The 15,613-nt window shown below is 32.0% G+C and overlaps 1 protein-coding gene across 1 annotated transcript; it reads left to right on the top strand.

The window, feature by feature from the left end:
- The first annotated feature begins 8,765 nt into the window (after nucleotides 1–8,765).
- On the top strand, nucleotides 8,766–13,643 carry LOC114720024 (uncharacterized). Its single transcript, XM_028905614.1, has 4 exons — nucleotides 8,766–9,139; nucleotides 11,075–11,469; nucleotides 12,146–12,339; nucleotides 13,087–13,643. Exons 1-4 carry the CDS (start codon nucleotides 8,847–8,849, stop codon nucleotides 13,477–13,479), a joined length of 1,275 nt encoding a protein of 424 aa, XP_028761447.1. The 5' UTR covers nucleotides 8,766–8,846; the 3' UTR covers nucleotides 13,480–13,643.
- The last annotated feature ends 1,970 nt before the right edge of the window (nucleotides 13,644–15,613 follow it).

Here is a 15,613-nt window from a genome sequence, read left to right as displayed (position 1 = left end):
TTTAGCAGATAAAATCCTGAATAGTAAATTAGTATTTTTATATTCGTCCAGCGTTAGATTGAGTCATAATTTGAAGGATAGTATTATGATAGATAGGAAATTAAATTCAACAGTCAGATTAAGAGTTTAACTTTTGTAGTGAGAATAACATAACTTATATTAAATCGATTTATCTAAGTCCTTCGAAGATAAAACATAAGTTATAAAGTTGGGTTTTTCTATTTACGTTATGAATTTGATAATTCTAATAATATAATCTAATAATCAACTGATATATGTAAGCAAGAAAAATTTAGGAATTGAGTCTAAACCATATATATATGTTTTCATTCCAAACCTTAAAAAAAGGTCTTTTAGGCTAGAATTCTGAGTAAAAAAATAAAGCTTTTAGAGGAAGGGTTAGAGGTTAGGATTTTGTGAGTAGCCTACTCTAATACTATAGAGATAACATTTTAATTTTGTTTGTAGATATAAACCCTATTATGACGTTTTCAAGGTTGAACTTTGGTTGTATTTGACTGTTAGCTAGAAGACCAGGTAACTAAATTTCTATCTGTTATATGCATTAGTATGAGGTTGGTGAGTGATTTTATAACCAAGTTTCATGTACATATATTATGTTTTGTATGAACTGTCTTATGAGATATTATTGAAAAGGGTTGAAATCGTTTGTGTTGATAGAAATTAATGATTATGACTCTGATGTGTTATTCTGGAATTCGATTGATTATGCATATAAATGTGTTATTTTAAACACTGTGCATCTAGTTTGGGTGGGGGAAGGAGATGATTGGAGTTATTGAGATTTATATACTTACCACGTGGTATCGGCCTCCATACGGAGCTCTATGGTTGGCCACTATTATTGTCCCACTAGTTCTTCGAGAGACTATGACACCCTACTAGTTATTCGAGGGGACTCATGGTCTACTGAGTGCTCTATGGTCTTTGGCCGGTCCATGTCACTCGTGTGATGAGCTTGTCAGAGTAGCCAGTCAAATGAAAAGAACTTAGCCCGTGGGTCCAGTCGGCGGAAATAAAGAGGATATAAGGATGGATTTGGGGTTCATGGACTGCATATAATATGGAATCTTCATTGATATTTATATCTTTTGAATAAATGAAAAGTATATTATCTCTTTTGAAATTATCAGTTGCATGAGATTGGCAGATATATTTGACCTATATAGTTATTGTGAGTTTAACTGTTAGATAAGTATCTATTGACTATTATTAACTTTGTGTATCCCACCTGACACCTCGTTAGCCCATGCTAGTGTGTGTGATAGGTAGGGATTTAGTTACTGAGACGTTATCTCATCCCTATTGTTTAACATTTTTCAGGTGAAAGCTTTAGAGAAGGGACGTTAGGGAAGGCTCAGGAGGAGTAAAGCTACATTAGCGACTTGTAGCGTCTCCTCGATTTATGAGCTATATTGTATCCTATATATTGTCATCTTAGGATAAATTGTTTTTAATTGATTCATGCATTATTATGTCTTATGTCCTTTGAATGTACTATTGTGGTTTGGTTATAAAAAGTTATTTCTTAAAGTTACTATGAAAAAGTTAAGTTTATCCATTTATTTATGAAGGTTGTTTCAATTCTCCTACTAAATGTTCAATCCAAGGGATAGAGTCACTAAAAAATCATGTTTTCAAGAGGACAAGTATAAGGTTTAGAGCTTTCACATTAGTTAACTTTCTTACAATTAATTTGATTATGATAATGTCAATGGATTTCAAAATGTTTGAGATTAATTTACAATTAATCATTTTTTTAGGACGTCATAAGACACATGTTAGACGAACTTCAAATATAGGCGATGCTACGAACATAGTCCGTCATAAATTTTGAATATGTGCAAAGATGTCTAGTCATATGCCTTAGTAAGATCTAGAAAGAATATTTCAAGGCCTGAACTCGAAGAAAGCTAGAAACCAATCCATTCAGGGGGGAAAAGCCTACTTGTAAGCTAGTCATTGGAATTAATATTATATTCATCTTCATTTACATGTCCCCAAATTTCATACCATTCTATTACACATCTAAATCAATATCATATAATTCAAAATTCATTTCATTTTTTTTTCCAAATAAGGCAGTGGACTATAACAATATTAATTTCTCATTTCATTCTGATAAGAGTGAATCAACTAGAAGTAATGATTATGAAGAATTTAAATGTAGTAGTGAGGACTATTTAGTATAAGTTTACATGCAAACCATCAATTAAATGTGATTAAGTTTACTTTTTTGCAGATGAAATAAGAACTACAAACACAGTAATTGAAAGCAATGAGGCCACCAACATCAACGGAGTAAATGTTGATTTGCTAAACCCTGAAGGTCAACTCACATATATTTGATGCTTTTCATTCTGTTTGTGAAATTCTTGTGTTAAAAATAGATTTTATATATAGATAACTAATCCAATCATTCATGTTTATATGGCTTTTTGATATCTTTTAGTGTTGCCTAACAACCACCATGGTTCTATAATTCTAATAAATGGCTATATGGCAGATTATGTAGATAAAGATGACCCTATTTACAAATACTAACACTATGAAGACATACTATGGTATAATGAGAGAACAAAGAAAGACAAAAAAAAAAAAAAGAAAGGCTAACACTCTCTCAATATGTTGCCTCAAAGGGAAGGTGCAGTTACCACCTATGAGAACACCACCTCCCATATTATAAAAATGGTTCTTTAATAAAAATTCGTTATAGTCAAAGAGCTTTCATGGAAATATCAGACAATACAATAATATGTTTTCTTTCACATCATTAGGCAGCAAAATTGATCACTCTAAGAATATGGCCATGCTCTATATTCTTTGGTCATGCATGGAGTGAATTGCCATTCCATCAGTAGTTTGTTACTACCAGAAGGTGCAAGACCAGTTTATTGACAACTGTATACATTTGATACAGAGTATGAAATATCTAATCAAAGTTCTGTTGTTAGGTATGTATTGGTTGGTAAGTTATGCATTCATTGCATATTAATTAGATTAAATTATTAATTATTTTGATTTATTTTTGCAGCAAATATCAAGGCTAGTCAACCATTGACCCTCCCTAATTGTGCAACAATATTGATTTGCATCATCAATGATTATGAGTAGTGAATGAAGTGAGGTCAAGTTATGCTTGATTAGTAGTAGGGAACATAATAGATGTACCTTTAATATTCTATCAGCATCTCAAGTTGCTTCACTAATTGTAGATGATATTGACATGAATAATGTCTGAGATGTTATTATGGCGCAATTATCTGGGTCAATCCAACGATTAAGTGAATTACATTTTGTATATTTACCACTTCAATATTCAGTCTTATTTTCTTATGGGGAAGATGGATACAGGCATGATGTTAAGCATACATAAGAAACTCTAAGTGCCACTAAGAAAAGGAATAGTCTTAGCATGAGAGATTACTTCACATACATATTGATGGTAAGTGAAAATGAATCATTTGTATTACTACATGCACAAAGGTTGTTGCAATAGTTTGTAGTTGATGGTTACACAATGATTGAGTCTCAAAGATTGCTTTAGGTGAAGACTCATAAAAAAAAATTAAAGGTTGATTTATACTAAGGATTGTCAAATGCTTTAATAATTGGAGAAAGAGACGCTTCATCAACTAAAAGGCACATAATACTACCTTTTACATTCACTAAAGGAGCACATTACATGATTCAAAATTACTAAGATGCAATGGGCTCATATAGATGGGCTGGATATCCAAATATCTTTATAACTTTCACTTGCAATCCTACCTAGTCAGAAATTACTAGATTTTACCAAAAACATGCATTGCACCCCTATGATAAACTAGATATTTTATGTAGAGTTTTCAAAATGAAGTTGCAATCTTAATTAAGAATCATCAAAGAGAAGATATTTGAAAAAATTCATATAGGTATATTAGTTCTTAGATTATTGAAGTTAATGTGGTTAATTATGTTAAATAATATAAGCTTATGGATATAAATTACATTTTTGTTTTCTTTCAAAGTTATACATAGTTGAGTTCCAGAATAAAGGATCGTCATGCCCATATATATATTGTTATTCCTTGATCAAAGAGGCGAGCTATAGGATCCTATAGATGTTGACAAAATTAAATTTGCATAAATTTCTAACAAGCAATCTTCCTTTTTGTTACATGAGTTGGTGAAAAATTTCTCAGTCTATAGACTATGTGGTACAAGCAACCCTAAGTCACCATGTATGAAAGATAACAAATGCAATAAGTACTTTTCCAAAAAGTTTAATGAGCACACGACAATTGATGAGGATGATTATCGTACTTATAGACGTAAAAATGATAGTAGAATAATAGAGATCAAGTCCACTCCTTTAGATAACCAGTATGTTGTGTCTTATAATCTTTCATTGTTACGTATATTTCAAGCTCATATCAATGTAGAGAAATGCAATCAATCGATTACAATTAAGTAGTTATTCAAGCACATAAATAAAAGAAATGATAGAGTTGTTGCTAGGATATTTGATGACAATGGGGTAATAGTATTTGATGAGATACGACAATACTATAATTGTGTGTGTGTGTGTGTGTATGAAGCTTCATGGAGAGTATTTGGATTTGAAATACGTCACTGCTATCTATATATTGAAAGGTTAAGCTTTCATCTACTTAATCAACAAAGTGTTATCTTCTGTAATTATGATGATGTTGCTAAATTGCTAAAAAAACAAAGAGTTTGTCAATCACAATTTCTCGCATTGATAAAAACGAATTCAAAGGATGATTTTGCTAGGACTCTTACTTATACAGAGTTATCTAATCATTTTGTTTATTAGAGGGATAAGAGAGAATGGAAAATAAGAAAAAGAGGATTCTCAATAGGAATGATTACATATGCTTCACCAACCTTGAGAGAGTTATATTACTTGCGGATACTCTTAATAAAAGTGAGAGGCTCTATGTCATTTAATGAGATTAAAACAGTAGGTGTTATCTATCCTTTTTTTTTTTTGTAAGGTTACCCACCCAACTTTTAGGCATGCATGTTTTGCACTTGGATTATTGGGTGATGACAAGGAATACATATGTGCAATAAGAGAGGCATCATCATGGGCTTCTGGACCTTTATTGAGAAGAATGTTTGTAAGTATGCTACTTTGTTATTGCCTCAACTTTTTGCACAATGTTTGGAAGGAGATTTCATCATTGTTGTCTAAAAATTTATTATACATTCCTCCAAATGATTCAAATTTTTCAAGTAAGTGAATTTTCTTATGTGTTAATTATTATATTTAAGTATGTATGCCAATTACACATAATTGATTCATGCATCAAATTCATATAGGGCATTATGCTTCTATGAATGATAAGGAACAAACTGCCTTATTGGAAATTCATCATTTGCTAAAAGAAAATAGCAACAAAACTTCTCCTGACTTCCCTTCAATGCTGCTTCCAAAAAATTTTGAGCCTCTAGATATGTCAAATCATCTCATTTTACAAGAGTTGAATTACGATCGTGATGCACTTCAAGCAAAGTCCTAGAAGCTAATCCATGCACTAAATAAAGAACAAAGCATCATTTTTAAGACAATTATATCTAGGATAGAACATCATAGCAATGGTTTCTTCTTTATTTATGGGTATGATGGCACTAGAAAAACATTCCTCTAGAATGCTTTGACATTGGCATTGCGTGCTATTGGTGATAGTCTTGACTATTGCATCAAGTGGTATTGTAACAACTTAATTACCCTCTGATAGAATAGTTCATTCTAGGTTCACTATTCCTATCCAAGTTAAGGAGTTCTCCGTTTGCTCTATAAAGCAAAATTCTCCACTGTTAAAACTAATTAAGAGGAAAAAGCTAGTTATTGGGGATGAAGCTCTAATAATTCCATGATATTACATGGAAGTTTTTGATCGGACATTTAATGACATCATGCATTGTCCTAAACCCTTTAGTGGGAAACACATTGTTATAGGTGGTAATTTTCATCAGATGTTACCTATTATCCCTAGAGGTACTCGAGTGAATATTGTGAACGCATATATAAGCTCTTCACACTTTTGGGATCATTGCACGGTATTTTAATTGACAAGGAACATGCATTTGAATTCTACTTCTTCATCGAACGACACCCTAAAATTATAAAAGTTTTCAAAATGGTTGTTAGATGTTGGTGATGGTTGACTTGGAGAATTAAAAAAAAAAAAAAAGAAATTTCAGGTATTAAAATACCACCTGAATTGTTAAGTACAAGATACTCAAATCCAGTGAAGGCAGTTGTTTGTTCAACCTATCCTAATCCATTAGAAAATATCTCTAGTAATGAATACTTCAATGATAGAGTTGCACTAGCCCTAACTCTAGAGCATGTAAATCAAATTAATGAGCACATGTGCTCTTTATTACCAGATGATGTATATGAGTTTATTAGTTGCGACATGATATATATCTTTGGAAGATAGCAATAATTTTGACAACCTGTATACAACTGAATTCTTGAATACAATTCACCACTTAGGTTTACCATTGCATAAGATGATATTGAAAGTAGGAGCACCTATTATGCTGTTAAGGAATATTGATCAAGCTTCAAGCCTTTGTAATGGAACATGATTACACATATCACAATTAGGGAGAAATGTTATTGAAGCAATTACTTCGAATGGATCTAAACCTAATCAAAAGGTTTTGCTACATAGGATGGACATAAACCTATCTATGAGTAGATGACCCTTCCACATGAAGAGAAGGCAATTCCTAGTTACACTATCTTTTACCATGACAATCAACAAAACTCAATACCAATCAGTAAGAAATGTTGGATTACTTTTGACAAAGCCCGTACTTGCTTTTGCTCAATTATATGTTGTCTTGTCTAGAGTTAGGTCTATGGAAGGTTTGAAGATCATCTTAGATGATAATGGTAGTAATAACAAAAACACAACAACAAATGTTTTGTATAAGGAGATTTTTGGAAATTTGGGGTGATTTATAATTTAATGTATTTGTATGTCAATGACTTTCAATGTTAGCGATATTGCAATTTAAAGAAGTTCAAGTGCTATTTATGCATTGGTTGTTTATAATTATGTTCATGAAATTAGACAGCTTGACCAGGAGAAGCACATGCTAGTTTTTTCTAATAAAAAATTAATTATATGCATACATCTTTAATTAAAACAAAATTAGTATGTAAAAGAATTGATCATTAGATATAAAATTCTTACTCGTTATTTAACTAAAGAAATACTAACTTTGATATAGAAATTTAAAAAGAAATCAATGAAGAAAATGTACTTTAATCAAATGACAAATCATGCTTCAAATTAAAAAAAAAATGCAGACTAATATTATGTAGCACAAATATGTTAACACTAAACTCAACTTTAAGACTTCATCTAAATATAGGAGGTGGCATTATCATTAGAGCAACTAATCATGGATAAGTTAATAACTCTTGTTATGTGTCCTAACTATCATTTTTTCAATCCCAATAGCTTGTGTCATCCTTTGAGCTTATAAAATAAATCAAACTTCTATTTATTCTGAGTTTATTTATTTTAGCTATTTTATATTCCTTTTATTCTTATATATAAAAACAATTAGTCAAAATTAAGTGAAAATAATAAATATATTAAAAATATATTTTATTTTTTAAAAATATTTTTATTTATGTAGAGAGTATAGGTGAGGAAATAAGTAGGAAAAAATGTGTAATCTGATGTGTAATTAATAAAAATAAAGAGAGAAAAAAAGTAACTTTTTTTAAGAGAATCCTAATCAAATCCAGTTGAAATACTAAAATTCAAAATCAAGTTTTTACTTTCTACAAATTCCTAATCAGGCCAAGGAATTTATAAATATTGTTAAAAGTTCAAAATGCCCTTCTATAATTAAAATGAGTTGTTACTTCTATACTTTTCTCCCCCACAAATTCTTTTCCTACAATATGAAAATAATAAATCCATAGTAGATGACATGAAATTACAACAGTATCCTCAATCCATAATAAATCCATAATAAATTCTTTTCCTACAATATGAAAATAATTATTTCAGCAACCCTAATCAATTTGTAAAAGGTTCTAGTCCGAATAAGGGGTCAAATGGTCCATTTTTTTTCTTTGATCTTTAATGTAATGGCTTTTCAAATATTTTTCTATTTCTTTATGACCAGCACATACCTTTTTCTTTGATTATTTCAAAATAAAATGATTATACACTATGATCCTCCACCGCTGCGAGTTCACTAGTTTTTCAAGTGTACATGTTTGTGCATATTATTATGTATATGGAGGATGGATCAACATTAAATTGGGTAGAATTTTAACCAATCAAAAATTAAAATCTAACAGTGGCCTACACTGTTTGATTGATTAGATTATTGGAGTAATTATTAATATGGATTAATAATTGTCTTGTAATTTTCTGTCACTTAGTAACAATTTAGTATTTTTATATTTTAGGAAAAGAATTTTTGATGCAGAAAAAAAAATTTATAGGAGAAAAATATAAATGTAACAAAAAAAAAGTCCTTAAAAATAGTAAAGGTAACAACTAGTATTTTAATTGTAATGTGGCATTCTAGACTTTTAATAAGGCTTTTGATCCCGATTAGGAATTTGTTCAAAATATAAACCTAATTTTAAATTTTGATATTTTAACTGAATTTATTGGGGATTTTTTTCCCCCTCCCGACAAACTGCAAATTTTCAAACCGAGACGCCAACGATGCCTTTTTCCAGTTCCAGTGGGTCATCTTCGGCACTCCCTGTTCACAAAGACGCACTTGACATTCGACAGTCCACTGAGTATCTTTGTTTCATCTAAACCATGCGATGGCCGGCGGCCAGATCTGGTGGCTTGGGCATCGCCGCTATGTCCTACATCGCCATCGATTACCTCCGTCATATATCGCCGACCTGGCACTCGCGGCTGCAACCGGCTCTGTGGTTCCTCCTTGCTTTGATTGCCATATCTCGCATCCCCTTCTACAAGCACTGGTCCGCTGAATTTCGTGCGGCGATTCCGTTCGTCGCTTCCATGGTCTTCATGCTTTCAGCTTTCCTTGTGGAAGTTATCTCCGTTCGCTCTGTCACTGCCGTGCTCGGCCTCGATTGGCACCGGTAAAGGTGTCTTTCTCTTTCTGGTATCTGTTATGGTCATTGCTTCGTTAATGGGATTAAATTAACTTCATTTTCAGTTATCGTAGTACGAAATGTATGATATGCGTATCAATTTGGTTTCATTTTCGCTTTATAGAGTGCAGTTCGGTCCTCGTCTTGTGGTGCGTTTCCTTGAGCCTCAGTGCAATACGTAATCTTGGCTACCTCTTACCTCTGACTGAATATGTAGACTAATGCGATTTTCTGATCAACTTGCCACTCGTATTGTATCTGACAAAACACTTCAAATTGCGTGTAAATACGATGCATTTTGAAGCGTCGATATGTTCTCTTCTTTCCCCCCTTTTTTAAGGCTGATGTATCTCATTTAGGATAAATTATCGGCGATTCTTAAATCTGGTTAGAAATATGGTTCTAAGACCAATCTTGGATGAGGAGCTTAACTAGTTTCTTTCGTTTCAGTTGTAGTCAATAACTAAAAGCAGCTCTGACCTATTGTATTAGTGACCACAATATGACAGTCTAACCATGATAGTGAGTTTAGTATGTATTTACGTTTCTAGCATGGGCTTGTCTCATTTAGTTAATTAGTTTCCAGAGTCTGTGCTTTGATCTTCAAGAATGCTCTCATTTTAAATTTGATGGTTTCAATATAAACTTTATGAAGTTTTAGGTCTCTGTCCATAGATTTGATTTTAACTCTTAGCCACTAATCTCCGTTGCCTTGAGGTGAAATTGATTTGATGATGAGATCTTATTTTTCAAGTGGTCTGATAAAGTTACATCTGAGAGGACCCAGGCTTATTTGGGACTATCATTGGCAGTGATAAAATCAGTGAGTTTTTTGTTTACTTTGTATCTTTTTGCAGCATACTCTTAATATTTCAGTATACTAAATCAAACCAAAATAAAGTTTCCTCCAAATGATTAAACATTATCATGGTCAGTTCTAGTTCAACGTGGAAGTTGCAACTTTAGAGCGTCTATCATATGTGAGAGATTGATGTAGGACAAGGTAGAAATGGGGAAGGCTAAGAAGGAGGAAGAGATAGAAAGAAATGAGGGAGAATTAGAGAGAGATAGGGAGAGAATGAAAGCAAATTCTCAATTATATTCAATAGGTGAAAAGCTCTACATCAAACTAAACCTAAGGCCTATTTTATGGAGCCCAGAGCGTTGAAACCAAGATAAAATGGTGTAATCCAAAATAAGATAGAGTAACAATATTAAGCTTACAAGTCTTAATGCGGCTAAATTCATTTAAAAGCTCATCTAAATATCCTAATTAAAATGACTATTTAAAATCCAGGTCAGACTAGCATGAATAGTAGGGGCACTTGTCCCTTAAACAAGTGGTTAGAGTTTCAATTCCTAGGCTTAGTGTACGGAGCAAACCAAATTAGGAGAGGCTTACCTTTTGCTCTTTATATTCCGAGGAAGATTAGTCTTTGCTGCTGTCGGAGAATACTCCTAATCTCACAATAAAATAAAGATAAAATAACCCTATTGCTGGTTCTCATCAGGGGCCGAGACTGCTTTCATTATTTTAAAGAAGTTATGAGTAATTGGCAAGCTTTCTGCAGTAGGAGCTTCAACTAGGTTCCAATGCGCAGTATAATTTTTTTTTAGAGTGTAGCCACCTTCAATGTTTAGGCCTGCAATAGTTCCTTATTGAACCACCTAGCAAAATTGTTAAGCTGTTTATTGTGATTTTCAAATGAAAATGGTCTGTGCTACTCGTACTGGGTTCAAGATCTTCTTCAACAATAGAACTTTTGAGATAACCAACTTATTCGTAATTACTGCTTACTTATACCTGTTTCTTTTCTTAAGCGATATGATATGTTCAGCCTATTTCACATAGGCAATGCTTAAACTCCTTCAGTGTTTCCATATAAAAGATTGATACTGATTTTCTTCTTTCACTTCTGACAGTAATACACCACCACTGCCCGACACTGGCCAGTGGTTGCTCCTGGCATTAAATGAGAAGCTTCCTCAATTAATTGTTGACATATTAAGAGCACGTATTGTTGGACTACACCATTACCTGATGTTGTTTATGATGCTGGCATTCTCTGTTTTGTTTGACTCTGTAAAAGCTCCAGGCTTTGGACTAGGTGCAAGATATATGTTTACAATGGCGATTGGTCGCCTTCTTCGTGTTATAACTTTTACGTCTACAATTGTGCCATCAGCGAGGCCTTGGTGTGCCACTATGAAGTACAGAATTCCAGCTTATCCTCATCTTTGGGCTCAGAAATATTATGTTCCTTATTCTTCGGACCATCATGCTATCAGCCAGTTGATTAAGCAAGATTTAGCTTATGGTATGCAGTGCATTAGTCCATTTGATTTTAGTAATTTCTCCTAAAATTGATGTTTATGAAACTTTAAGCTGATTTACGCTTGGGGTGTTAATTCAGTGCTGCCTTCAATGTATCAATACCCTACCTACTTGCGACTGATAATTTTTTTTTTTTTTAAATTGGATGTGGATTTTCAGCTTTACCCGATAGTTGATAGTAGTGCCTATTAGGCACGGTTCCAGTACTCCCTGGACTGTTTTTTTCCCTCGGGGATGAATTTGTGCATGCGGATATGATTATCTGTATGTGCTTGCCTGTATTTGTGCTTGTCCTGTTATCTTGGTGGATGTATGAACTATAGAAGAAGAATACCGTCTATAAAGCCTTTTCAAAATTCCTCCTCATTCTTTTCTGATATTTTGCTGTAAGAAAAATATGATCCAATGGTTTACATGATGTAGTTATTTAAAATTCTGATCATGAGATTCTTATTAGTTATATAATTTTAGATTGTATTCCAGTTTTTCTTAAACCTGAAATTGTTAAGTTTCAATCATTTTAACTCTAATGATGGATAACTGGGTAAATAATCTATCATCAATTTCTTGTTTTGCATCTCTAGGAGTCTGTCCACTTTTATAGGTATTTTCTTTCTACTGAAAATCCTGCAAATAATCAACGTGTTGTTCTTTCACAGTTGACATTGGAAAACCTACTGTTGATTACCAGCCCGATTGGGGTAAGATGAACTTCTTAATTGATTTTCTCCGACCTACAGCCTTAGAAGGATCAAAATGGTACCATCTCTTGAAAAAAGCTGAAGGTGGGTGCAATGACCTCATATATAGTGGCCACATGCTTGTTGCTGTACTTACAGCTATGGCTTGGACGGTATGATATGTAGCCTTACTGCAAGACTTTGTTATTTAGAGCTTGTTTGGCATTGCGTTTTGGTCATGAAAACTGAACTTTTGAATCAAACCAAAACTGACTTTTTGAATCAAAAAGCTAACTGACACGGGAAGATAATGTTTGACATTATGTTTTAAACAACTACTACCTTCGGTCTTTAATATAAGAGATAGCTTGACATTCAATTTGATTCTAAATATAAAACTATAATCTACTTTGTCTGTCTTTTTTTCCAAATAGTTTTTGTAATAGTTGCGCATGTTGTAGGTTTCATCGACTGGTAGTTCTAGTTAATACATATGATTATCAAACGCATTTTAAGAAAGACAATACTTATTTATTATAAATAACTAACTTAACTAATTTTTTTAATTTATTTAAATCAGTTAACTAGCTTTTATATTTAAGATCGGAGGGAGTAGCTTTTTTGCCTAAAGCATTGAAGCAACTTTTTATAGTTTTTGGCTTTTTGGTTTTTGACCTTTTTTCACATTTGAACCTTCTAAAATTGACTTTGTAATGTACATCTAAATAATTTTATGTCAAACTGACTTTCATATAAAATTATATCCAAACATAAATCATATTAAATTAACTAATTTTTTATTTCAACTTCAGTTTACAAAAGTTGGTTTGAAGACATTAATCCAAACAAGTCCTTAATCTCTTTGTGGCTTCAAGAGACATTTTCTTCTCTATATTTTAAAATTCTAAAACTTCTTGCAGGAAGCTTATGGAGGTTTTAGTTCAGCATTCATATGGCTTCTTTTACTACACAGTGCTCAAAGAGAAGTAAGAGAACGCCATCACTACTCTGTAGACTGCATCGTAGCCATCTATGTGGGGATTCTCTTGTGGAAGATGACAGGTTTCATCTGGTCAAAACAAGCTGATGCGAAGCTGAGTAAGCTCAAGAAAATTCAACGTAAACTAATCCAAGCCGCGAAGGATTCAGACATGGATGAAGTGAGAGACCTTCTGAAAGACATTGGGTTATCTGGTGAAGAGAACAAGAATCTGAGTTCCAAGGAACAATATCCATGGTTGTTTACTTCAGCGACAATGTTCTTCGCACTTGCCATAGTTGTTCTAGCTTTCATACTCACAAGTGATGGATAATCTTCTCAGGACAGGAATCTGTTTTCCCACCAGCACACACGGTTCGTGGCGTTTGGCATTGAATTGTCTAAGCATTTTTCACCTTTTTTATTCTATTAGAATCGTGGATAGTTTGAAGGGAAATGATTAGGTGAATGCGATCAAAAAGGAGAGTTTTATCTAAATTGCGTTTGATAGGATCGAGAGTCCCTTCTAAGTTTTCATTCTGAAATGCTTGTAAAGGTAGGTATTGTGCTCCTCAAAATGCATGTATGGAGCTGGTCCCACTTTGATGAGCATGCTTCTATTGATCTAAGATGGTAATTTTTGTCAATAAAATATGGTAAATTAACGGTAATGGATCGATGATAAAAATGTGAAAGATTGAGGGGGTTAAATTTAAATTTTCAAATGTTAATGAATTGAAATATCCTATCTAAATATAAGAATTATTAGAGATTTAGTTTAATACATGTTAAAGAGTTACTATTTTAATGCATACAATTGTGAAAGGGTATTTTAAAAAAGATAATATTCATTTATTATAAATAACTAATTTAATAAAAAAATTTAATATTTAAAAATTAATTATTGAATTTTTATATTAAAAACTACATGCAGTATTTAAAAAGGATAAAAATTTATCTTTGCATCTCAAACTTGTACAAAATTTTAGTTTAATTTGATTGCTTATTTTGAAAAGAATTTTTTGAATCCTCCAATCTTAATCCTCTCAGTTTCAAATGATTTACTATACCAATTATTATTATTATTTTTAAAAAATTTAAAACTAATATATAAGTATTTGAGAATGTTTTGTTGATATTTAAAATTTTAATATTACTATCTTTTTCTCAATAGCACTAGAGCTAGACAATTAAAAGGATACATTATAAAATTAAGAAAATAAAATAGAACCTTACATAGTGTTAAAAATTATAAAAAGGTTTTTTTGTAAAAAAAAAATTAGTGAGAATTACTATTACGTCTCAAAAAATGTAAATAACTACCAAAAAGTTTGAATAATGAGCAAGAAGATTTGTTACTCTTAAACTTGTCATTACAAGCTAATATTCTCTGTTGCCATTGAGATTTTAATAATTATAGTTCTTATTTAGAATTTTATAAAGCAATTCTTTCAAAAGAAAAACCATTTTTTTAAAAAAAATTATATTCCTCAGCTTGGAATCGCGCGGAATCTGTCATTCTTCCGGCTCTTCAGCGCAACGGGCCAGAAGCCCAAACCATGCGCGTTCCCATCAGAAGCGTAAGGAGGACCCCACTGGCGAGTCAAACTAACTTTGACTACTAACAAAAGGTTAAAATTACCGTGAGTTTGAATCCCTCTTCTTTTTTGAGGCCTGAATGAATCCCTCTTCATCTTGGTTTAAAAAAAAACAAGAATTATACTACTCCAGTACTTACTTAAAGTTGAACTTAATTAAAACGTTGATATTAGTCTTATATATAATATTTATTTTATATATTTATTAATTTTTTTAGAAATAACCCTATTAATATTCTTTTAAAAATAATCAAACAGAGAGGAGGAAAGAATTAAAAAAGATATTTAAGATGTTTTAGAAAAAAATATCATATTCACTAATTTAACTAATATTTTTAATCTATTTAAATTAATTAATTAAGTTTTACATTAAGGATTGAAGGAATAATTTTTTTCAAATTTGCCTTGGGCTTAAATGATATAGGTAGAGGAACTTCAGTAAATCTTTTTAACATTAAATCTCAATTAATAAGCTATAACCGTCTTAAATTTAAAAACTAATTTTTATTGATGAAATTAGTTAATAATTAATAACTTATGTTTAAATAAATTATTTCTAAAAAATGCCCCATGTAATCAGGACAGGAGGAGTCTTCACAGCCAATAAATGCCCTTTGTGCACCTTGTATCGTGACACCTCCTCGCGACAAGTATTGTACCATTTCCTTCCTCCCCTGTGGAGAATATTTTCGATTATTTATTTAATTATTTAATAATAAGGCGACGACCAGAAAGCGGGAGATCCCGAGTCCGGACGAGAAAACTCTTCTGGCTCCTTTCTTCGCTCTCATTTTCGGATTTTAGAGATATTCTTTCGTTTTGTAACAGATATTTTCTCTTTCTGATTATCCAAACACGATACTTTCAGCT

Source organism: Neltuma alba, unplaced genomic scaffold (genome assembly GCF_004799145.2).
Source record: "Neltuma alba isolate B1F8T4 unplaced genomic scaffold, ASM479914v2 tig00002207_pilon, whole genome shotgun sequence".
NCBI classification, from domain to species: domain Eukaryota; kingdom Viridiplantae; phylum Streptophyta; class Magnoliopsida; order Fabales; family Fabaceae; genus Neltuma; species Neltuma alba.
The sequence above is the reverse complement of the archived record's forward strand: the minus strand, read 5'-3'. Positions and strand labels throughout refer to the sequence as shown.

Excerpts from the sequence above, each read along its gene's own strand:
- LOC114720024 (XM_028905614.1), top strand. The coding sequence starts at position 8,847 with ATGCGATGGCCGGCGGCCAGATCTGGTGGCTTGGGCATCGCCGCTATG. Across the intron at positions 9,140-11,074 it reads CTCGGCCTCGATTGGCACCG|TAATACACCACCACTGCCCG; the intron begins GTAAAGGTGTCT and ends CACTTCTGACAG. Across the intron at positions 11,470-12,145 it reads TAAGCAAGATTTAGCTTATG|TTGACATTGGAAAACCTACT; the intron begins GTATGCAGTGCA and ends GTTCTTTCACAG.